At 52.2% G+C, this 20,191-nt stretch overlaps 7 protein-coding genes across 13 annotated transcripts; 2 read left to right on the top strand and 5 right to left on the bottom strand.

The window, feature by feature from the left end:
• Positions 1-182: 182 nt before the first annotated feature.
• PV05_00595 lies at positions 183-3,688 on the bottom strand. 2 transcript variants are annotated; one of them, XM_013465506.1, is made up of 3 exons: positions 3,203-3,688; positions 1,365-3,036; positions 183-1,314 (listed from the first exon to the last, which is right to left on the bottom strand). In XM_013465506.1, exons 2-3 carry the CDS (start codon positions 2,805-2,807, stop codon positions 619-621), a joined length of 2,139 nt encoding a protein of 712 aa, XP_013320960.1. In that variant the 5' UTR covers positions 2,808-3,036; positions 3,203-3,688; the 3' UTR covers positions 183-618. The 2 variants fall into 2 exon arrangements, with proteins under 2 accessions (XP_013320960.1, XP_013320961.1); XM_013465507.1 differs by having other exon boundaries at positions 1,365-3,688.
• A 1,409-nt stretch (positions 3,689-5,097) lies between these two features.
• On the top strand, positions 5,098-8,344 carry PV05_00594. Of its 4 annotated transcripts, XM_013465502.1 has the most exons (4): positions 5,098-5,537; positions 5,587-5,651; positions 5,705-6,574; positions 6,623-8,344. In XM_013465502.1, the coding sequence occupies exons 1-4, from the start codon at positions 5,516-5,518 to the stop codon at positions 8,270-8,272; spliced, it is 2,607 nt and encodes an 868-aa protein (XP_013320956.1). In that variant the 5' UTR covers positions 5,098-5,515; the 3' UTR covers positions 8,273-8,344. The 4 variants fall into 4 exon arrangements, with proteins under 4 accessions (XP_013320956.1, XP_013320957.1, XP_013320959.1 ...); XM_013465503.1 differs by having other exon boundaries at positions 5,587-6,574; XM_013465505.1 differs by having other exon boundaries at positions 5,098-5,651.
• Positions 8,345-8,633: 289 nt separating this feature from the next.
• PV05_00593 (uncharacterized protein) lies at positions 8,634-10,934 on the bottom strand. Its single transcript, XM_013465501.1, has 2 exons — positions 9,779-10,934; positions 8,634-9,714 (listed from the first exon to the last, which is right to left on the bottom strand). Exons 1-2 carry the CDS (start codon positions 10,639-10,641, stop codon positions 9,699-9,701), a joined length of 879 nt encoding a protein of 292 aa, XP_013320955.1. The 5' UTR covers positions 10,642-10,934; the 3' UTR covers positions 8,634-9,698.
• Positions 10,935-11,843: 909 nt separating this feature from the next.
• On the bottom strand, positions 11,844-13,765 carry PV05_00592. 2 transcript variants are annotated; one of them, XM_013465500.1, is made up of 5 exons: positions 13,526-13,765; positions 13,437-13,477; positions 13,145-13,302; positions 12,655-13,089; positions 11,844-12,595 (listed from the first exon to the last, which is right to left on the bottom strand). In XM_013465500.1, exons 1-5 carry the CDS (start codon positions 13,532-13,534, stop codon positions 12,495-12,497), a joined length of 744 nt encoding a protein of 247 aa, XP_013320954.1. In that variant the 5' UTR covers positions 13,535-13,765; the 3' UTR covers positions 11,844-12,494. The 2 variants fall into 2 exon arrangements, with proteins under 2 accessions (XP_013320954.1, XP_013320953.1); XM_013465499.1 differs by having other exon boundaries at positions 13,145-13,477.
• A 183-nt stretch (positions 13,766-13,948) lies between these two features.
• On the bottom strand, positions 13,949-15,369 carry PV05_00591. 2 transcript variants are annotated; one of them, XM_013465497.1, is made up of 5 exons: positions 15,280-15,369; positions 14,781-15,212; positions 14,460-14,721; positions 14,282-14,410; positions 13,949-14,231 (listed from the first exon to the last, which is right to left on the bottom strand). In XM_013465497.1, exons 2-5 carry the CDS (start codon positions 15,123-15,125, stop codon positions 14,164-14,166), a joined length of 804 nt encoding a protein of 267 aa, XP_013320951.1. In that variant the 5' UTR covers positions 15,126-15,212; positions 15,280-15,369; the 3' UTR covers positions 13,949-14,163. The 2 variants fall into 2 exon arrangements, with proteins under 2 accessions (XP_013320951.1, XP_013320952.1); XM_013465498.1 differs by having other exon boundaries at positions 14,781-15,369.
• A 90-nt stretch (positions 15,370-15,459) lies between these two features.
• On the top strand, positions 15,460-18,248 carry PV05_00590 (uncharacterized protein). Its single transcript, XM_013465496.1, has one exon. The coding sequence runs from the start codon at positions 15,610-15,612 to the stop codon at positions 17,623-17,625; it is 2,016 nt and encodes a 671-aa protein (XP_013320950.1). The 5' UTR covers positions 15,460-15,609; the 3' UTR covers positions 17,626-18,248.
• Positions 18,115-20,153, bottom strand: PV05_00589 (uncharacterized protein). The gene is made up of 2 exons (XM_013465495.1): positions 19,747-20,153; positions 18,115-19,687 (listed from the first exon to the last, which is right to left on the bottom strand). Exons 1-2 carry the CDS (start codon positions 19,987-19,989, stop codon positions 18,245-18,247), a joined length of 1,686 nt encoding a protein of 561 aa, XP_013320949.1. The 5' UTR covers positions 19,990-20,153; the 3' UTR covers positions 18,115-18,244.
• Positions 20,154-20,191: the final 38 nt, after the last annotated feature.

The raw sequence follows: 20,191 nt of genomic DNA, 5'->3' as shown, positions 1-20,191 counted from the left end.
TGTTTGCAACGTTCAGCCTCGTCGACTGTCAAAGCCGGACTGGGTTCTTCGACCGTTTCATACCACATGCCCGGTAAGCCGCTACATACTAGGTACGTATTGAGTCAAATCCGTGGTAGAGAGGGAGTATTATATTCTGCTGCTTTGCTCTCTTTCGAACCTTAGTTTCTGTATTCTTTGCCCTAGCCAGCAGGTGAAGCTACCTAGGTAGCTTCACGAAAAAATCGCACCGGGAGCATCCCATCAGACTAGTGGATCATCTAGGCGCCTTAAAACAAACCGACCACAGTGTTATTGCTCGTCATACAGAACAAAAGGAGACTGCAAGAAATTTGAAGATACCAATCACAAGTCAACATTTCGCATGCTATAGCTCGATGTCAATCATAACTTTGCAGTTGCCTTAGCCAACCTGAACACCTATTCTCTGGGGTGTTCTCAGCTCAAACGCCCCAAATCTTGCAATGTGCATAATCCCCCGTATCCCTTTTCATATGGCCTTAGCCCTCATTGAGCATATGCATCGCCTTCGCTTTGTCACAAAGTCCCATTAGTGTCATCAGTCGTACCTATATCATGTGCTGGTGAAGCTGAGAATTATAAAATGCCAATCACCCGTTAATGTGCAAGCGAGGTCGAGGAAGCCAGTCCCGACGGCGCATTGTTCGAGCCTGCACCAAGTGGGGGCCAGGTCCGGGGAATATCCATACTCCTGTTGAGGCGCCCGCCTGGTGTCAGTGGATAGTCTACTCGCGATCGATCTAACCGGTCGTCCTCATCAGACGTTTCGTCGGCGAGACGGGCGAAGTAGTCAGCCAGCGCAGTGTTGCTATCCCCAGACACGATATTATCGTACTGGGGAGGTGGCGTGACTAACGGTGGCGGTGGGTCGTCTTCGTCAAAAGCAGGTGGATTGAAAGATGGTGCTCGAAGTAAATGCATCGGCCTCGGCTGTCCAGAGTTCGGGTCGTTGGCCACATGTGCTTGGGAGGGCATGGCAAGACCACCAGAATCGTTGGTCCAACTTCGTTGCACACCAGGGGCGGGATCGCCACCTCCTTGAGTGTTCAGCGTCGGTACCCGCGTTTGAGACACAGGAGGTGTATTTCGCCGCCGCAGTGCAGCCCCTGGACATCCACAGTCGTACTCGTCGGCTGGAATAGGTGCAGATCCACCCGCCTCATAAGCCGGAAGCGAAATGTTTGCCTGCGTGGCACGACATGAGAGAATGTTGAAAGGCGAATCAATGGAGATTTCGAAATGGCGTCGCTTAGCAGAGTCATTTTCGTCTGGTCTAGACAGACGCATCACAATCTGCGGATTTTGTTAATGACTAGCATACGAGGAAGACAGGGAGGGCATACCTTGATCCAATGATTGACCTGAATGTTGGAGTAGGTGGTGTCGAAATGCAACCGCTCGCTCCTAAGCTTGTCTTTCATCTGATGACAGCTTGGTAATTGAACGTTGAATTCCATCTCGGTAGGACCTATGCTTCCAGCGTCGTTGTCAAGATTTCCCAGAAGATTCGTCTGATCTCTCGGTATATCTTCTTCACCACGGGCTGCAGCAGCACGGTAGTCGTATGGTACGCCCCCTCCAGCTAGGATGCGCATAGAACTTCCGGGATATGAAGACACGCTGTGGCCGTCGGCGCGCTTCTCGAAGAGCTGTACTTTCCTTGTCGGCTCCAGCCTGTGCACTTTCTTGTTGTTCGTAAAATACTGGATGTTCTCTGTCACAAAGACTTTGATCCGATGGCATTGTACCTTGGCCAACGGTGTCAGCTTGAAAGCAATTGGCACAGTGGAGCCGAGAGGAAACGATTTCCCGGAAATGACAATATCATAGTGCAGCTGGTCTTCCCAGTTTCGGGATATGGCGATGGGCTCCACTTGTTCGAGAGACCCTTCTGCGGGTGCTCTTATTAACGTCAACTCTTTGGTGCCCACCAGGTTCGCGCGGAAGGCCCCAGATCGCTCAACGAGAGCCTCCAATTCGTACTTGACATGGCCCAGGTCGACGTTGATGGACTCGGGTAAGCGCGAGTCTAGAGGCAGTTCGAAGTTGTAGATGTAGTCCCCCGGATGAAACACCTTGAAGCCTTTCTGGGCCACGGTGGGACCACCATTGATGGTGTCACCTTTGCCAAAACTTCGCGAATGATTTGCTTGTAGAGATAGTCTCTTCATCTCACGAGACGAAGGTGGGGCTTTCGCAGGGGATGCGCTGCGCTGGAAGAGGTCGAAAGAAGAAGTGACCCCGAGTTCCTTTGATTCGACCGAGGGACCTTTGTTGATCTGCACAATGTCTGCACCATAGCTGTGTTCAGCCGAGGGAATTTGTGCATTGAAGAATGACCAAGTGTGGTTCATGATCGTGGTCGAGTCTCTGAACTCGACTCGCTTCGGAGGGATACCCTCTGGCCATTCTGTTTCCGATTTGCCACGGAAATTGAGGGATATCGACTTCAGCTTTGCTTGTTTCGTCACTCTCAGCACGAGACTGCCACGCAGCATTGTCGTGCTGTGGGTGGATGGATCATTGGCATCATAGCCCTGCAGGAACAAAACCGGTTCCGCCAGAGCAATTGCAACAGAAACGCCGTTTCCGCTTGCAACTGGCTTCTCGTCGGACAAATTGGTGATACTTATGGCAGCATCGGCTTTCGCTCTTTGTGTGGAAGCATTCCGAAACTCACTCTCTAACCGCGGGCGATGCACCATACCACTGACGGGACCACTTATGATGCTTGAACTTCTTCCCCGGCGTTCCGGGGAACGCCTGCCAGCGTCGGCAAACACCATCTCCCCCGACTGCACCGAGTTTCTTCGTTCGCCTCCTTCAGGTAGAGCCGGCTGTAGGGTGAAAGGGTGAGGGTTTACTGGCGGGAGAGACAATCTGAAGAATCGTTTTGCGTGTTCTCGTGAGATAGCCAGCTTCGCAGGTTGAATGGCTGATGGTGTTGAAGGCGGAGGAGGAGAGCTTAGCAGTGGGATCTGCTACGCGGAGGACTCGGGGGAGACGTTTGTTTGGCTGCAATTGACATCTGTTAAGAATTGACACTTTGCGGTAAAGACGGAGTTGCGAAGGGCACTGATCTGCTCATCACACAGAACAAGCAGGTTGCTGGAATGTAGGGAAAGAGGAATGACCAGGCGTGCCAACTCCGCAGTTGCGGGATGGCTTGGCTGCCACTCACCGAATCAAGCAGTCTTTGATCGCCTAGTGTGAGAGACTGCCGCTGCTAGATCGCCTCTAGAGCCTGCCGGAGACCAGGATGGTTGCACTCATCGCCGGTATTGCTTTTGTTGACGTAAAATTGGGCTCTTGAATGCAATGGAAACAAAGCGAGGATGAAGCAAGTCCTCAACTGATGGCTTCCCCCTTGATTTTGTTCAGTGACCAGACGAGTGAGGAAAATGACTCTGACTTTGAGCAAATGTAATGGTACCCGCAAGAGATTCGATTGGCGAACAGCACAGGCACTTCTCGGCCCGGAGAATGGCGATGACAATGGGCGGTAGTGCCACAATCAGTAGACCAAGTGGGTTGTTAGTGGGCCTCGACACTGTTCTTGTGTTGCCGTCTTCAGGTCTTTTCTGCTTGATGATATAATGTGGTGATGTGCACACGCCAGAAGCCGAGTAGGCTTCGAGGCTTCTTCGGGATTTATGGGGCTCCAAAGGCATCAAAGCGTCAGGAAAAAATCATCAATAAAGCGAGCAGTAGTGGCGGTACTTGTACAAACCACTTGTACAAACCACTACATTCCTCGGCTCTGCGGATGAGCAACAATATGAAATCAGACCCATCAACATGCCGCGATTACGGATCTGGCGCAACATCCTGGACATGTCTTGCGACGATTACCTTACTCAGGTCGTGTGCCTGACCAACTATCCGGATTGGGCCCTTCAAGGGCATGCTCATACGAATGACTCCATCTACTGTCTCTACCAATCCATTGCCATTCAATTATCGATCGAATGTGTACACCGTCCATTTCATCGTTTGCCAGATCCGCCAGCGTCACCATGACATACGCTCATGCTCGTCGTGCTGGTCCTATGACATCTTCCCCAGAAAGCGCTCACACCTTCTTATCTTCTCCGACTCCCACAATCTCACCTGCGTTTAACTGCTCCGCCAGGCCGCGCAGCACAAGGCCTGTGGGGGGTATGCAGCACAGTCATGCCCTCGTCGTGGGGACATTGGACGCAATATGCTGCAGTTTTTTCTGGTTGTTTACGCTACGTGCCTAGCAACAAGATCTAGCCAAAGCTTTTCAGCATATTGGAGTTCAATTGTTCTACTGTGTAACTGTTCTACTGTGTAACTTTGAACGGTTCTGCTCGCAAGCAAAAGGCTGTGTCTCGGTAATTTTACATGCTGGAACTAGCTTCTCTTCAAGGATAACGATGCTCCTTGCCAGAGCTAAAGGCCGTTTCGAAGAATTTGTCTTGCATAGAGAGACCTGGACCATTTCAGGGCTTTGACTCTGCACTCTGTTCCTGTGGAGTGAGAGTCTGCGTACTACCGGGGCTGAGTCCTGTATGTGGTCAGACATCATGTTGTAGGAGAAGAACCTGGAGGGCTGTGGCATTCACCAGCGTTATTCTTTGTTGAAATCATTCTTATATTGTACCTCATACTCTCTGCGCCTCATCTTTTGCCAACACTGGTACCAAAGAGGAAACCCGTCTTACGAAGGCCACGTAACCGTGGACACCAAAGCGGAGGGTTCTAGATCATCATTACACGAGGGTCAGCGGCTTTCTCGGCTCATGGGTTCCCTACTCGGATGCTGGCGGCGAAAAGTCTTGAGTGCTGAGACGAACGTGACCCAACTCTTCTGGCTGCTCGGTGTGCTCGCCGGCAACCATGGACCATGTCTCCTACCGTCTCAAAAAATCTTACCTCTGCTGTGGTGAGTATCCATGAGGGAGTCGTCAATGGACAATCGCGCATAGACTGGCAACTTTAAATTCCGAGTGTTCCGCTAGGGCTGCTTATGTTATAAGGCCCCTGAGATAGTCAGCAGCATAAATGTAGTCCCTGCATCGTAACTGGTCGTCGTATTGGAGCAGGTGTGTTGAATGCTTCCATACAAGTCACACAGCACGTGCTTGAAGCTGTGCAGGAGAATTACAGCCAGCGCTGGCCGGGCAGTGAGGCTTCTTTGAACACATCCATCCAGGTATTCATATCGTGCCCGAGGCACGCCGAGGCTACAAATAGGGACCCGGAGGATTTACCCGGGCCGACGTCATGAGCCTTTAGTCAGGAAGCTCCCCCCTATCAAAGTGCCTCCACATGTTAAGCGATCTACTTGGCTGCTTCTCGAAGAGTCGTTCTCATTGGAGCCCATGCCCCGCGCTCTGTCGCGCGTTCAAGACGCGTCCTTGAACGTCCCTAAAAGTGCCCATTGGTTTGGCTAGTCTTCGCTAATAACCGTACATACATCGAAACAACGTATTCCTACACGGGTATTTGAATACTTACAACATGCGGGATGGCACATACAGATGCTCGAGGTTTGTACCGCACACGTTTCATGGCTCCGTGTTCTAATTCGCAGTCCAGGATCCGCCGAGCGACCTCTTCAAGGTGTCGTACTGTGCTTCACCTCGATTGGGCCAGATGAACGGGTGCGCAGAATCAGATGCAGCCATCAACACCATGTAACTGACCTTGCTCATAGACCCGATATGCGGACCTGGCCATCCAGATGGGAGCAGAACATAAGCTGGACCTCACCTCAGATACAACCCACCTGATTGTCGGCAGCACGGATACGGCGAAGTACCAGTACGTTGCGAGAGAACGAGAAGATATAAAGGTCTTAAGGCCGGAATGGGTCGAAGCGGTTCGAGAACTATGGATCACCGACTCACCCCTAAACCTCGATGCACTCGCCCGGGACTATCGTATGCCAACCATGGCCGGCTTGAAAATATGCATTACAGGTTTCGACGACCTCTCCTTTCGCGCCCAGCTACAACGAAATGTCGTCGAAAACGGCGGGGAATACACCGGTGACTTGACGAAGGATGTGACGCATTTGATTGCAGCTAAGCCTGAAGGCAAGAAATACGAATATGGCATGTCATGGCAGAAGAAGGTGGTCAGCCTGAAATGGTACAAGGACACTCTCGAGCGAGGCATGCAGTTGGACGAAAAATTATACCATCCGACCCTCCAAGTTGCAGAGCAAGGGGTCGGTGCTTGGAATCGACGACCTCAGCGCTCCCCTCGACCAGTTAAGCGTGCTCGAGGGGAAGATGCCGCTCCTGAACCGTCCAGGAAACTTCGACGGATTGCGAGTGCCAGACTTGGGAGCCAGACTCAGAATATGTGGACCGACATTGTGGGTGGTGCAGGGTTCGAAGCTGATCCAGTGGACCGTCCACAGCTGAAGCTTTCCACATCTATGCCCTCTTTGAGGCAAGACGATGCCTCAATGCAGCAAGCTGGATCTGGTGTGAGCACCCTCACCACTGGCGAAGGTCAAAAGGACGCAGACTTTCTTGCTGGCCAACATTTCATACTCAGAGGCTTTGATGAGCGGAAGGTATGTCTGCCCAATGTTATCCGTTGGGCCCTGCTCACTTTTCTTCAGGATGGTATCGTACGCCATATCATACAAGGCAAACAAGGGACAATCATCGGCGCTGAAGAATGGGGTACACCCCCCCCGAGCAACACGTTATTAATGCTGCCTCATGATTTGAGGAAGAAAGCCCGAGATGCAGATCCGGCTGTTATTATTCTAGGTTTGCGGACTGTATCTGAGCTATGGCTGGAACGATGCATGTTGGAGAACAGGTTCATTGACCCTGACAACTACCCTCTGGGACTCTTTCCTGGGCCCTGTTCGACTGTCCTTTCATCCATCCTCGTCAACGTAAGTGGCTTTCTGGGACTGGAGACTTTGCATATCTCGAAAATGGTCAGCGCACTCGGAGGTAAATACACCGAGCACTTTGCAGCTGGAGTGTCCGTACTTGTGGTCAGACAGGGCAGTCATAACGCGCAAAAGCTTGCCGGGGCAAAGGAATGGGGCATTCCTGTCGTATCTGAAGAATGGCTGTGGTCGACCATCAGGAGTGGGAAAAGGGCGCCTTTCGCAACCTATCTTCTCCAGCCAATTCGCGCGCAAAGAGCGCAGGCCAAACAACAGACTAGGCAGAAACCTAGGGCTCCTGATGACTACGTGGAAGTGGGCACGGTTCCGCTACGACCAGAGGAAAGGGAGCGTCAAGCCCGCTCAAGAAGCAAGTCTTATCAAGGCGAAAAGGATCTACAGAGCAAGCTCCGAAGTGCAGTGAGAAGCAAGGATGCCCCTGTTCGGATACATCGAGATGCAACCGACAACGCTATCCGAGAAGCCGAGGAGACCATGCTTGCCTTAGATGATGAGGATTCGTTCGGATGCAACGAGACAGTGGGAACTTCATTTGTGCAGGAGGATCTTCGGCTCCAGGCGGTATCGTCAAACTCTTCAGGCAAGAATCACAACAACGTGGAAATGAAAAGAACCGTAATGCCACCGTTAGACGGCAATGTGAGCGTGCAGGAAACAAAAGGCGACGAAAATGTACAAACAAGTGGGCACGACGACAAGTCCAGCAGTATCCAAGCACTTAACGGAGCGATTCGCGACTTTCTCGATTCGGGTATTCGGAAGAAGCCCGCTGGCGACAGTGAAAAGCCTGCGAAGAAAGGCAGGCTTTTTGGACGAGCACTCAGCAATTTGTCTAATGGTTCGGCATCATCCCATCCGAGACAATCAAGGGCGAGCTCCATCGACAGTATGAACACAGACGGAGTGGGAAGTGAAATTGCATCTGTGCCGTCTGAGCGTCCGGCGGGCGGAGCTGGCTCGACCGGGGAAAAAGGTACGTTCAGCTTTACTGGGAAAGCGAAAACGACGATGACCGGCGGCATCACGCCTCTTTTGCTGGGCATGCATGACCTCGACATGCCCCACAACAGTAACCAGCGAGAGGAAGAAACACCGCGGTTGACGCAGCTGGGGTATGAGGACCCGGAAGAAGCAGTTCTGCTGAGGGAGAAATTGGCCGCCTCCAGAAGGAGAAAGTCGAAGTTGGGACAAAATGAGGACGACCCGAAGCCTGCTGCGGTGAGAGCCAAGCCTGAGAGGAAGTTACGCGATGATGATATACTGAGCAGCGCCGGCTGGGGTGCTGGTAGGAGGACAAGGCAAAAGCAGAAGAGCCCGCCTGATCAGGGGATCAAAGATTTTTGAATACTACCTTTGATCACAATTGGATTGACAGCCTTTTTGATCTGAGTTTTGCTTCATTCCATATAAGACTGGTCGCTCATCGATTGCAATCCTTCGCGTGCTTCTGAGAAAGATTTGCTTCTTTCTTCACGCCCAGTTCCCCGCGACGACCATGTACGCCCGCGGAGTCTGCATCCTCTATCAGCCAAACCAACAACACCATCAACGGTACCGGGTTTTTTCCTCTCACCAGCAGAGCCTTGATTTACCCTATATAACGAAAGAGGCCATGACTCATGATCTCTTCCGCTACCAGCGGTCTTGCCTGCGACGACGTCTCTCGCGCCGGTTCGACGTGTAGCAGTATATAGATAATGGTTGTCTTTTCAGCAATTTGCTCTATCCAATTTGTCATCTGACCCTTGAGCCGTAGATATGAGTTTGACTTCCAGGTCTTCCAGTGGAGGCTTTGCAGTGCAATCGAGAGCGATAGTGAGTCGTGGCTATGGCCACCTAAGGTGGGTAGAGCAGTGTAGATACCTCGTAAGTCCTTCAAGCACATGTCTGGAACAGGTTGGGGTCTCCCAGTTCCGGTGCCATTGATACGTGCACGCTCCAGCTCGAGTAACGTCTAAACCAGCTCCTACCAGAGCTGTAGGAGCCTAAGTGAAAGGCACAATCTGCGCCAAGATAGCAGCCATATGCGCCATCTGCCAGCCAACGCGGTCGGGTCAAGGTACGTACAATCGCCCTGGCCAGGTGGAAACTATGTAAAGTTTTCTATACGTTCTGCTCCTCACTGCTATCCAAGCACAATCCTAGTCGAGCTGAATCGGCACAGCATGCGAGTGGCACGGAGCGATCAATGAGTGGCAACATGCTCTGAATGGTAAAGTGGCGATAGGAAGGCCAGGCAGCGCGCTCATTACCTGGAGGGCTACGGAGAACATAATGATTGGGGTGGTAGGGAGCCAATCCATGAAAGCTAAAGCTGGCCGTCGCCCACGAGAAGATGGAGTGTCTGTTGTTTGACCGCTGGCTCAGAGTGTTCGTCTGTCGCGGTAGGGATTTTGCGCCCCTAAGTGTTTTGTCGAAGCAGAAGGTGACAATTTCAGTGCGCTGCTAGGGCCGGTGGTTCTGGTGGCTGCCGGTGTCATTTATGCGTAGTGAGGTGATGCGGGAGAGACACATGGATTCTCCAAGTGGTATAATGAGTCTGTGGTCGTCGAGGTACAAGCGGCGCACGGAAGGGTTGGCGATCCGAAAGCCCTCCGTGTAAGCTCTCGTGTCTTGCGTTAATGCGATTGGTGTTTGACTGCCGCGGAATGAACAGCATGCTTGGATGTGGTAACACAAGATATCGAATTAGAAGCAAGCAGGCTATGGATCGAGGGGTATCTGAGAACGAAGAATTTTCATTCCAAAGCCGGACAAAGGGATCATATCGTCATAGGACACGATTTCTATAGATTTGGTCAGTCGCAATGATCGGTTACAACCGGGAGGGGTGATCATTGGAAGACTTACTGTAATAGAACACCTTCCAGTCCCTCGGCCCTTGCACCAGATATCGTGGCGAAAACGTCGCCACCCCTGTAGGCCAACACGGCGGGGACCTCGATGGTTTCCATCTCCGCGATCTCGTGATTTAGCCGTACGAAGCGCGTCTTGTTGTGCTTGTAGGCGAGAGTGCTCAGCTCATCTTCGACCTGTGCGCTTGCCGAGGACGACGGGTCGTGGATCATGACCACTACGACGGTATCGTCTGACACCTTCTCAATAGCATCGAGATAGCCGGTGGCATCGACTTCGGAGAAAGTGCCCCATGTACGTTGGCTGGGGGATTGCTTTCTCTGGGAGTTATACGCCGACTGTGACTGGGAAGATAGCTCGGCTACCCGATTTGCACGCCATGTGTTCATGAATTCTGGATCGGCTTCGTCGTCTGATAGGGCGAGGATTTCCGAGTCGGAAGAATTGGATTTGGGTGATGTGCCGAAGCGACTTTTCCTCTTGTCGGCTTTTTCTGTAACGGTGCCGGAGGGCTTGTGCGAGGTCAAGTTGCCAGCGAAGCTGGCTAGTCGCTGGCGGAAGGTCGACTGTTTGGCGCGAGCGAATGATTGAGCGTCGGCAATGACTCCCTTGGGTCCTGTATTGGCGTAATGCACCTGTGAAGGCAGATGGTAGCTCGTTCTGGTAGCGGTCATCGTGGCCATATTTGCAACGTCGTCGTCGTCTGTCCCGGGGTCAGGATGATAGCCGTCTTCAGGAGAGTCGGCTCGATCTTCAAAAGAGCGTTCTGAATCGTTGTCTCTATCTTCAGGATGAGAAACTGTATGGTCTCGAGAGGAAAAGTAACGCTCGGCTTCTTCGCGAGCGAGGTCGGCCATGATGTATGTAAGGGAATGCGACGTGTCAGAGCGGGGGAGCCTTCTATGACATGGATACCTGTTGTCAAACAGAGGCGGCTTGCAAGGATGGTAGTGACTGCGAAGGAATGCGCTAGTATGTTTGGGACATAGAAGAGCAGACGGTCTCGAGGGTTCCTGAGCCGCGATCCGTAAGCGGGAGGCCAAAAGAATGATCAGCTGAGAAGAGTGAGCTGTCCACACCTGTCGTTGACGTGTCTGAGAAGAAGATTCTGGCGGCCAAGCGGGCTGATGGGGTTGATGCAAAAGTTGTAGCAGAAAAACACAAAGGAGGAATAGCTTGAAACACAGCGCTGCAAGGCGGCGAGGCGGCTTTTGAGCGGGTGGATCTGGACCAAGCAACACTCCAGATAAGGCTTGCAGTGACTGGTGTGACAGCGATATCACGGCCGGCTTGGTGGCGATGGTGAGCAAACAGTGGTGAGAGGATACGAGGTACAGGGTGACTACTATGTACATGAGTGCGAATGAGAAAATGAGAAGGACTACATAGTATGTATGGGTTTGCCACTCCACACACCTTGCGAAACCGTGCCAAACCTATGAAACCGGATCCAAAAGCCATCACACTGACAGCTCAGATCTGACCATCACCACTGCTTTCGGCTTCGGTGTTTGTCTCATGCTAATGTGGCCAAGTCTGCTAGCTGTCGATCTTAGGCTTGACTCCTTCGATCTGCCATCGACCAGCTGGCTCACTAGACTGACAGAAGGCCACCAATCCGTGCCTGTGGTCGAATGAGAGCGCGAAGGGGACAGACGTGACGAGCCTACAGGGATGGGCCGCCACTACCAGTATATATATCAACCCGCAGACCCGATGCCTGTTGTTGCCCAGCCCAATGTTGTCGCTCTGATTGACCTGGATTGCGACTGCTTCAACGGTCTTGACTTCAATCAAGCATGATGAAGAGATGATCAGTCTGCATGTTAAGAGAAGAGAGACAGGGGTGACTGCTGCCATGCCAGCTTATGTGCAAAGTTTTGAATCCCTGTCCTATTTTGGGCACAACTTGCCCACGTCGCTATAGTGGGAGCTTATTCGAGCTTGATCAGGTTAGACTTACTTCATGCAGATAGTGAAGATGTGAAAGGCCCTGAATACTAGTAATCAGTAACGTAAAGGTGACGAGAGGGAATCCTGGTCGTAAGGAGCATCAGTGAACATTCAACTACTGCTTGACAAGACTGTCATTTCTGTGCTTTTGGTTTTGAACTCGTTCCGCGATGCCATTGCGACGCAACGCGAGCCAGACTTTTGCTGGCTGGTACGGCAGTGCAGTGCGGTCTCGTCGTTTGTGGTGACCCTCTTGCTCTGGCCCATCATCTCGTCTCGTAAAACCGTCCCTCCAGATACTGAACATACAAAAGGTTACCAGCGTCGTCTATCTCCCCTACTAGCCCATGCTCCGTTCCACCCATGTAATCCCAATGAATGCTCTTTGCTGTTTACTGGCAGGGATGTCCTCCAATACGAGCGATCATCAGCATTCATGATGAAACACCGATCCTGGAATCCCGCAATTGAAAAAGATTCCTTTCCCGCTCATAATATGTTGGCATCATTTTGCAAAGTTGAAAATCGAAAATACGCAGAATGGTCCGGTGTCAAGTTGTACGGACGGCACTTGGCCGAGTCCGATGCTGGGTGCTCCGGGAACGAGACATAAATTGAGCGAATAGGTGGTGGTGAGGCAGGTGAAGGAAGTAGTGTTACACAAGGAGCACGCCACCCATGGTAGTCATCACGGTTGGACATATCGGAAGCGTCTGCGAAGGGATTCGGGCCTGATCCGTCCTAGCGGAGCTGCCTTCTATGCAGACGCCGAGATGGCGTTCTTCTCGGTTGTGAAATCCCAAAGCATCTTGATAAGATTCTCTGGGAGGGTATACAGATCGACGTGGAATTCGCCCTCTGTAAGGGTAGGCCGGTTAGTGGACGCCAAAAATGCACGGGTATACGGGTGCACATACGCTCAACGTCGTTACGCATCCATGAGTCCTCGCTCTTGTTGTCATGCACCATCTGGACAACCTGGAGAAGATCATCCTCGCCTAGTTTCTGCAGACCTTCGGCCAATTTGTCCATGTCGATGGCCTTGCCATCCCCACCCTTCTTCTTCTTCTGAGTACTGCCAGCACCGATCTCACTGCTTCGCTTTTTGCTGCTGGCATCGGCACCATTGGTGGCAGCTTCACCTGGAATTGGTCCAGAGTTGCGAAGTGCTTCGAGGAGGGCGCCTTTAGGGTTCTTGAAGGTGATGATTTGCTTCGTTTCATAACGAGCGTTGTTGAAGTTCAGATCATGAACGATATTGTGAAGCTTACCAGCCAAATCTTTCAATTCGATCATGAGCTCGAATTCACCCCATCCATCTTCGGAGACACGGAACGGTGGTTTCTTGAAGACTAGCAATCTGCGTCAGACTCGGGTTGTAGATCTCAACAGGCTGCGTCTACCTACCTTGTCTAGCCTTGTCGCCGAATGACTCGTGAAGGACGTATGTAACAGACTCGAATATGTCTGCATCGATCTCTTGCTTCGTGTCTGCATGTAGCAGGACCACTCTCATAGTCCAGTGCCTCAAGGGAAATCCAGCAACTCCGCTGTCGGCGCCAGGACTGTAGCCAATGAGTCAGCCTTGGTACGGTATATGCGCTCTCGAGGTAATAAGAGATTGTCTCGAAGGGAAGAGTCTGAACCGGGGAATTGCTGGCGGAGTAAGATAGATCGACCGGCTAACGGCTCGACATACATAATCTTCTGCTCAGTGATGATCTTGATGGATCTCTTGACCTGCAACAACGATGAGTGACATGACCGGGGGAACACACTTCCACTCACGTCGGGCATGCTGGGCAACGTCAGCTGAATTGTGAGGCAGGTCGAGTCAAATTCAGGGCGTGATCAATTGACGCGCCAGTGGACTACACGCCAGACACGACCGAGATAAATGCAAGACTGATCCTGAGGGGAGAAAAAGCTAAAGAAAAAGCACAAGTGCTTCTTGCTTTCAAGAGAGCAGTAAAGATATTAGAGATGATAGAGCGCGCAAGGCACTTGTAGAGGGGCGGTTCGTGTCTGGTGATGGACCATCTGCAGCGTCGCGCATCAGGCTGGATGAGTTTCTATGCGGGGTCGGAAAGGGCAACTTAGCCGAGGAGGAGTTCTCTTTACTTTTGCGGTTAGCGGCCAATCTGGACGAGCTAGAATGACTTTGGCCCCTCTTTCAGTAAAGCGCCAGGAACATGGAAGATACTAAGAGGATCTCTGCTTCTTCATCTCATTCATTGCTGAGGTGGCTTCGAACACCGTCTCTATCTAGGATTGAAGGCTGAGATGGGTAGTGTCATCAAGGGTGTCAACGCTGACTCTCTTCGTGCCTCTTCGTAAGCATCGCATTGCTGAATCGTCCAAGATTCCATGCAGGATATCAATCAACAAACACAACATTTCGGGATCGCTATGATGCAGACGCCTTGTTACTTCTGGAACAAGGCCTCGTTCTCCTGCTGAGCCTTGATGAATGCTTCCTTGAACAGGTTGGCATCTGCCCCAGGTTAGTATCATGAAAAGAAAGACTGGCTGGGTTCGCCTTACTCTCGCTGTTACCAAAACGGATGGCCAATGTTTGAGCTTCAGGCTCGCCTTCGCTGACATCCGCAGCAACGTTCCAAACCCAACTGCGGTCGCTGCCAACATTGGGAGATAGCTTCATATCAGGAGTGACTAGACTGGATCAGACGGAGGCCCAAGATAAAATCTGAATCTGACTTACCGTAGTGGTTGGCGCAAACTTTGAGGGTCTTGTCACGTCGCATAACCAATCTTGTCTTGCCATTTTCTTTGTGTCTGAGCAGTCGAACATCACCGGTGCCTCGCTCCTTCCACTCTCTTGACTCACGGTCAAACTTGAAGAGCTTAGCACGCATCTTGAAAACTTGTTCCTCCAACTCCTCATTGGTCTTGGTGTCGACTTTCTCCGTCAGGCGAACAACAGGCTCGAATTCGACATCGGCTTCTTCTTCTTCGGCTTTGTCCTGCAGTAACCATCTTGATCAGCCAGCGTCCTCGTAGCAATACCTCAGACATTTCTTACCTCATCCTCGTCTTCTTTTTTGGCCTTGGAACTACCGCTTGGCTCATCCTTTGCACCCTCATCTTCTTCGACTTTTCTCTCTTTTTTTGCACCACCTCCAAACATGGAAAAGACAGAGTCCTTGACGCCAGTTGCAGCGGCGGAGGCGGTACTGGCAGCACTGGTGGCAGCATTGGCTGCGGTTTCAGCGACCGTGGAAGACTTGGTCTCGCTGGCTGGTGCCTCGGATGAGGGATCCCCCAACGGGTTCTGGACTAAATTGGTTTCATGTTGAGCCAATCTTGGTTCGGAAGAGGCAGTCTGATCGGCTGATGGGGTTGGTTTGGCTTCGGTTGCGTCCGACATGGTTACGGATAGGTAGCGGATGGACAATGGAATTCGGACACGGAACGAGGAGAGGGATACGGAAGCAGAAACGCTTCAGATGGGAAACTATGATATCGTCAGTCAGAGAATTCCAACGAACGCAGGAGTGGTCTGTTGGCTGGACCCCACAGACTAGAAATGTTTGCACGGCGAACTGAGTCTGGCTGCAGGTTGTGATATGATGGTGCGTGCTTGGTTTGATGCAGGTTGCTGCAGCCCAAAAAGTGTCAAGTCGCCGCCTCTTGTCGTCCGCTGCCAAGACCTCCATCTGGCCCCTGTTTCTGACATCACTGTCCATCAATGGCCAAGGTGATGGTACCTTTGTGACAGGCCATTGCAAGGCCCCAGAGGTGCCAGGCGTAGCATATCACAACACTCTGCTCATGGCCCTCTCCCTTTTGTCCAGGTTTGTTCTTCATAAAACAACAAACCACCTCTATCCCATCTCTGGTGTTTGCCAAAGATGCCTCTCATAGATCTGCCCGAGGACGTTCTGACTATTGTTCTCTCTCATCTGCAACCTCGAGACTATCTTGCATTCTGTCAGGTTTCAAAGGCAATCTATCCAGAGTACCGGCAAGCCTCCTTTTATTGGCGAATCCAGACCTCCAATACCTTCCGTCTTCCAATCAGCCCTTTGCTTGCTGCCGATGGCCCACGCTGGTACTGGCTCTACAAGCGTCTGAAGACCCAGACTCAACTCTATACCTGGGGTCAGGGGTTGAAAGGCAATCTAGGTCCCGGGCGAGCTCTTCCCACTCCACATCGAGGATTGGCACCTCCAAGGATACTCCCGCGTGTTCGGCCATACCCAGCCCAGATCTTTCAAAGAACTTCATCAAGTTGGCCAACAGCGACCCACGTGCCTGACGAAGTGGGAGTGATAGCTGACCTGCAATGTGGGGGCTGGTCAACCTCAATTCTTTCGTCTCATGGACAGCTCTATACTGTCGGTATCATCGATTCCCTCAACGGCATCCCTGTAGGGCAGTCCACCAAAGAGTTCACTCGACTCGAGTACCTGACCCAGAGTACCTCTGCAGTCCGTCAGTTCTCATCGGGCAGACGTCACATATTGGCCTTGACTGATGATGGTGAGATCATCTCTTGGGACAGAATCAACGCCAAGGGACTGAAAATCTTCCCCAGAGGCGGGAGAGATTTTGGAGGAAAACCTACCAGAGTAGCCGCAGGATGGGAACAAAGCTCCGCTTACGTACCTGAAGCTGGACTCATATTCTGGGAACCTCTTCGGAACAACCAGACCGATGAAATGGAAGATAGCGTTCACGTCAAGGAGAAGACCGTCCCTGGAACAGCACGACGGACGACCGACGATGGCTACGTCGTTGCCGTCAAGCATATTGTGCTGATGGACTTCTTAGTCTGGATCACCAGCGACTCGAAAATCTATGCCTGTGACATGCATGTTGATAATCCTGAACAGGAAGAGCCAACGAGTTCTCCCTTTGAGGTTCCTGGTTTCAGTGCGACAGACCGCGAGTTGAAGGACATCCAAGGCCAGTTCCAGAGATTCGGTGTTTTCACGGCATCTGGTGAAGTCCTTGCAGGTGATGTTGACTATCTCAGACGATGTGCAGAAGCCATAAAGGACCAGCCTGATCTACTAGAGTCCAGAAACTGGTCTATCATGACAGACCTGCTTGCTTCCCGACCCCGAGATGTTCCCGCACTCCAGCATACAGGAGTCATCGGCCTGGCCTACGGTGACTATCATTATCACGCTTTGCACGCCAACGGAAAGATCACCTCTTACGGTACGGAACCACAACGTTGTGGCTCTCTAGGTTTGGGAGATCTGCAGGCAGGTGCACGTTTCCGTGGGCTTTATCGGCGAAATCCTGTCTCCCGCGCAGACGCCTACGTATGTGACACCGCTTATCTTCGCGGCCGTCAAGTCTGGTTCGAACCTCAACGCAAAGACTGGCTTCAGTGGTTGGAAGAGCGGCTACGACTGCTCGATGTCAAAGTCGACGGTCGTACAGCTCTGGAAATATTGCAAGATGGCAGCAACGAGCAGGCGGCTTTTAGCGAATGGATTGAGCAAGAGGGCAAACACTGGGATGAAGGGCCTGCCGCTACGCCCGATCGCCTGCTCCAAAAGAACAGCGAGGAGAAGCGAAGTGCAGGTGACTATTCCCATCTCGGTGCCTACTTCTCTATCGCCATTGCCGCGGCAGGATGGCACAGTGGTGCACTTGTTCTTGTCGATGAGGATCAGGCACATGAGGTCCGAAGCCTGTGGGTGGTAGCGAAACACCACGACGACGACGATAGTAAATCGCGACCAATGCCTGGTGCCTTTGAGAGCCTCAACGTCAATGAAGAGGAGTATGTCTGGACGAGGGATGGTTTCCCCAGGGTGTGCTTGCCGAATGGGGTCGAATTGCCTGGAGAAGGCCAGGTCCGTCCCTGGAGAGATGGCATGCCAACCATGCGAGACTTGGGCCTGGAGTAAGCCGCGTCGTTTCTGTCATCCCCTATAAGCGGACTGGAAACGGAATGCATTGTAGGATGATGAAGACAAACGAAATGGAACAGATCAGTTGCAGCAGTGGACCGCCCTGGGGTGGACAGTCTCCGGTGCAACGATGGCGAGAGAGGGTATGACACTACGATGTAATGATCACGACGACGAAGGCAAACTCCATGTCTCTTACCTCCTCGATAAAGCTGGTGATGTCTGACGGCAATGAGACGTATGCTTCTGGTCACCTCGAAAATCGAGCCTGAAGCAACTTTTCCACAGTCCCACGGGATTGGGAGTCCTTCTTTGCGCCCATTTACTCAGAGTCAGAATCCTCTTGCCTTGTAGCTTTACTCCACTAGACGGCCCTGCCTTGCCTAGAGCGCAGCGATGCGACATGAGCTTCGGAAGGCCGTTGCCAGGCCGCGTACCGCCGTAATGTTGTTATGGTCACTCGGGCCATGCGTAGGAATCGCAACCCTGGAGCAAATCGAGTTCACAATTGTAGATCAAGAGATCGGGTATCAAGTCTACATGTATCTTGTCCGAAACCGAGCGCCCATGCCGAATCCCATGCCCATAAAATCATAGAAATACATGCCTTCGCCCTCTAATCGGAATCACTGTCCAAGAAATCATCGTCATCGTCATCATCGCTCGAGGCGTTTCCGCCACCTCCACCTGAGAGGATGCTGCTCCAGAAGCCTTGCTTCGAACCTTCAGCAGAAGCCTGGTCTAGTCCCTGTGGAAGTGGCGACGCAGGACCATACGTCGTTGATTTCACATCAGCCGCTGACCGGCTCGGCGAGGCTTGTGTTATCGCCGTGTCGTTGCTCTCTCTTGCAGTCGATCCATGCGAAATTCGGTGGACAGTGTACTCCGGTCGAACCACGCCGCCTGTCGTGTGCTGTTCGGCCTGAAGCTCGCTCCGAGGCTGACACTCTTCCTCCCTCTCCTCATGATCCACGAAAACAAAACTGCCCACCACAATTGCCGCCCCAAGCCAATAAACCAACCCCTCATACCGTCCCTGGAGCACCATCTCGCCCACCAAACTCAACGGGATAGTCAGACTCAACCCCACCGTCACCACAAGAGGGCTCGTCAGAACCATCGCATACGCCCAGCAGATATCACTCAACAGACTACTCATGCTGTTGACCAGTAGAATTGTCCAGATATGTCGGCTAGGAGGGAGTCCGAATGCTTCGTGCCCGGTGAAATGCAGTATCGGAAACAGGGGCCACAACAGTATGATGTTCCACAGGCCCACCAGCCCAAAGAACAGCGCCATATCCAACGATCTCGGCAGTGCCTTTATGGTCGTCTTCTTGAGCGTGATCGTGTATAGACCGTATATCACGGCCGAGAGCAACGCCATGGCGTCGCCAATGGCCATTTCTCTCGGTGACTTGTCGGGGAATGTGTCAACTGCTCGTGCCCGCGGAGACGGGGAGCCGACTTCATCGTCAGCACTGGCCGATAGATCAACTTGCGAAATGAGGACGATTCCGACCAGCGATCCTAGCACGCCTAAGAGCTTGCGCCATGTGAACTTCTCGGTACCGGTGAGGGCTCCGATCATGAGGGTCCAGAAACTGGACGTTGACGTCAAGATCGTGGTCGACGCTACCGTCGTGTGTTGCAGACACGCCATAGCGAAGTAATTCGCGCCGAACCAGAGGATGCAGAACATGAGTGAAAGACGTGCTGTTGGAATGATGCCTAGATGTTTCTGACTTTCCTTCTCATCCACGTCCACTTCCTGGCTTCTCAAAGTGTCGGGCGAGGGTTTGCCGTCTGGAGCGAGAAACGCCTGCGCTTCATGTTCGGCCACTGCATCTTCCAAGCCTGTCGTGTCGTTGTTCGACAGCCGCCTGTATTTCCCTCTTCTTGAGAACGTCGAGCGTACTCTCGTATACAAATCTCCGTGGTCTCTGTGTCTTCTGTATCCCATCCGAACCAGCGTTGGGATCATAGCCAGCATAAACATACTCGTGTTGAGATACGTCAGGAAAAAGGGCTTCGCGTAGGTGTTATCGGCAAATATGCTCTGTCACATCTCTTGTCAGTCTCGTCTTGAACGGAGTAAGGAAAGGTGATTATACGCACGCTACCCAAGAAATTCGACAATGTCCATAAGAACACCACACAGAGCAAAAGGATGAGTCCCAGCGTGTGTTTCGCGACGCTAGGGAGCCCTCTACTCGCGTTAGTCTCATCTCCGACATCGAGAAGTCTCTGTCTGGACGAATTCCTCGTCATGCCACTGTCGTCCATCTCGATGTGCTCCCTTAACGTAGAATGCTCTCGTTGAGGCTGAGGTTGGTGTTGATGTGAGGCAGTGTCCAGCATACTTGGGCCTCACACTTGTGCGACATCGCCTGTTGTTGGCAAACGACGAGCATGCGATGCAGTGAAGACGAGCCTCGCGTGACTCTGACGTCGCGATCCAGTCTGGTGGCTTTGGGGTCTAATGGATAGATGCATACTCCGTAGATCCAGTGGACAAGAGCGCGCCGTGAGATCCGCCGAGAGCCAATCCAATCCAATGCAT

Source organism: Exophiala xenobiotica, assembly GCF_000835505.1.
Source record: "Exophiala xenobiotica strain CBS 118157 unplaced genomic scaffold supercont1.1, whole genome shotgun sequence".
Lineage (NCBI taxonomy): Eukaryota > Fungi > Ascomycota > Eurotiomycetes > Chaetothyriales > Herpotrichiellaceae > Exophiala > Exophiala xenobiotica.
Note: the sequence above shows the minus strand (reverse complement) of the source record. Positions and strands in the feature narration are given on the sequence as shown.

Bases quoted from the DNA above. Each gene is read 5' to 3' on its own strand.
- PV05_00595 (XM_013465507.1), bottom strand. From the start codon at position 2,807: ATGGTGTTTGCCGACGCTGGCAGGCGTTCCCCGGAACGCCGGGGAAGA. The intron at 1,315-1,364 runs GTATGCCCTCCC...CAAAATCCGCAG, and splicing joins AGGTCAATCATTGGATCAAG to ATTGTGATGCGTCTGTCTAG.
- PV05_00594 (XM_013465505.1), top strand. From the start codon at position 5,529: ATGCTCGAGGTTTGTACCGCACACGTTTCATGGCTCCGTGTTCTAATT. The intron at 5,652-5,704 runs GTGCGCAGAATC...CCTTGCTCATAG, and splicing joins CGATTGGGCCAGATGAACGG to ACCCGATATGCGGACCTGGC. The intron at 6,575-6,622 runs GTATGTCTGCCC...ACTTTTCTTCAG, and splicing joins GAGGCTTTGATGAGCGGAAG to GATGGTATCGTACGCCATAT.
- PV05_00593 (XM_013465501.1), bottom strand. From the start codon at position 10,641: ATGGCCGACCTCGCTCGCGAAGAAGCCGAGCGTTACTTTTCCTCTCGA.
- PV05_00592 (XM_013465500.1), bottom strand. The intron at 13,090-13,144 runs GTAGGTAGACGC...GCAGATTGCTAG, and splicing joins CGGCGACAAGGCTAGACAAG to TCTTCAAGAAACCACCGTTC. The intron at 12,596-12,654 runs GTATGTGCACCC...CTACCCTTACAG, and splicing joins GATGCGTAACGACGTTGAGC to AGGGCGAATTCCACGTCGAT.
- PV05_00591 (XM_013465498.1), bottom strand. From the start codon at position 15,125: ATGTCGGACGCAACCGAAGCCAAACCAACCCCATCAGCCGATCAGACT. The intron at 14,722-14,780 runs GTAAGAAATGTC...TGGTTACTGCAG, and splicing joins AAAAAGAAGACGAGGATGAG to GACAAAGCCGAAGAAGAAGA. The intron at 14,411-14,459 runs GTAAGTCAGATT...GATCCAGTCTAG, and splicing joins AGTTTGCGCCAACCACTACG to TCACTCCTGATATGAAGCTA.
- PV05_00590 (XM_013465496.1), top strand. From the start codon at position 15,610: ATGCCTCTCATAGATCTGCCCGAGGACGTTCTGACTATTGTTCTCTCT.
- PV05_00589 (XM_013465495.1), bottom strand. From the start codon at position 19,989: ATGCTGGACACTGCCTCACATCAACACCAACCTCAGCCTCAACGAGAG. The intron at 19,688-19,746 runs GTGCGTATAATC...GAGATGTGACAG, and splicing joins TGTCGAATTTCTTGGGTAGC to AGCATATTTGCCGATAACAC.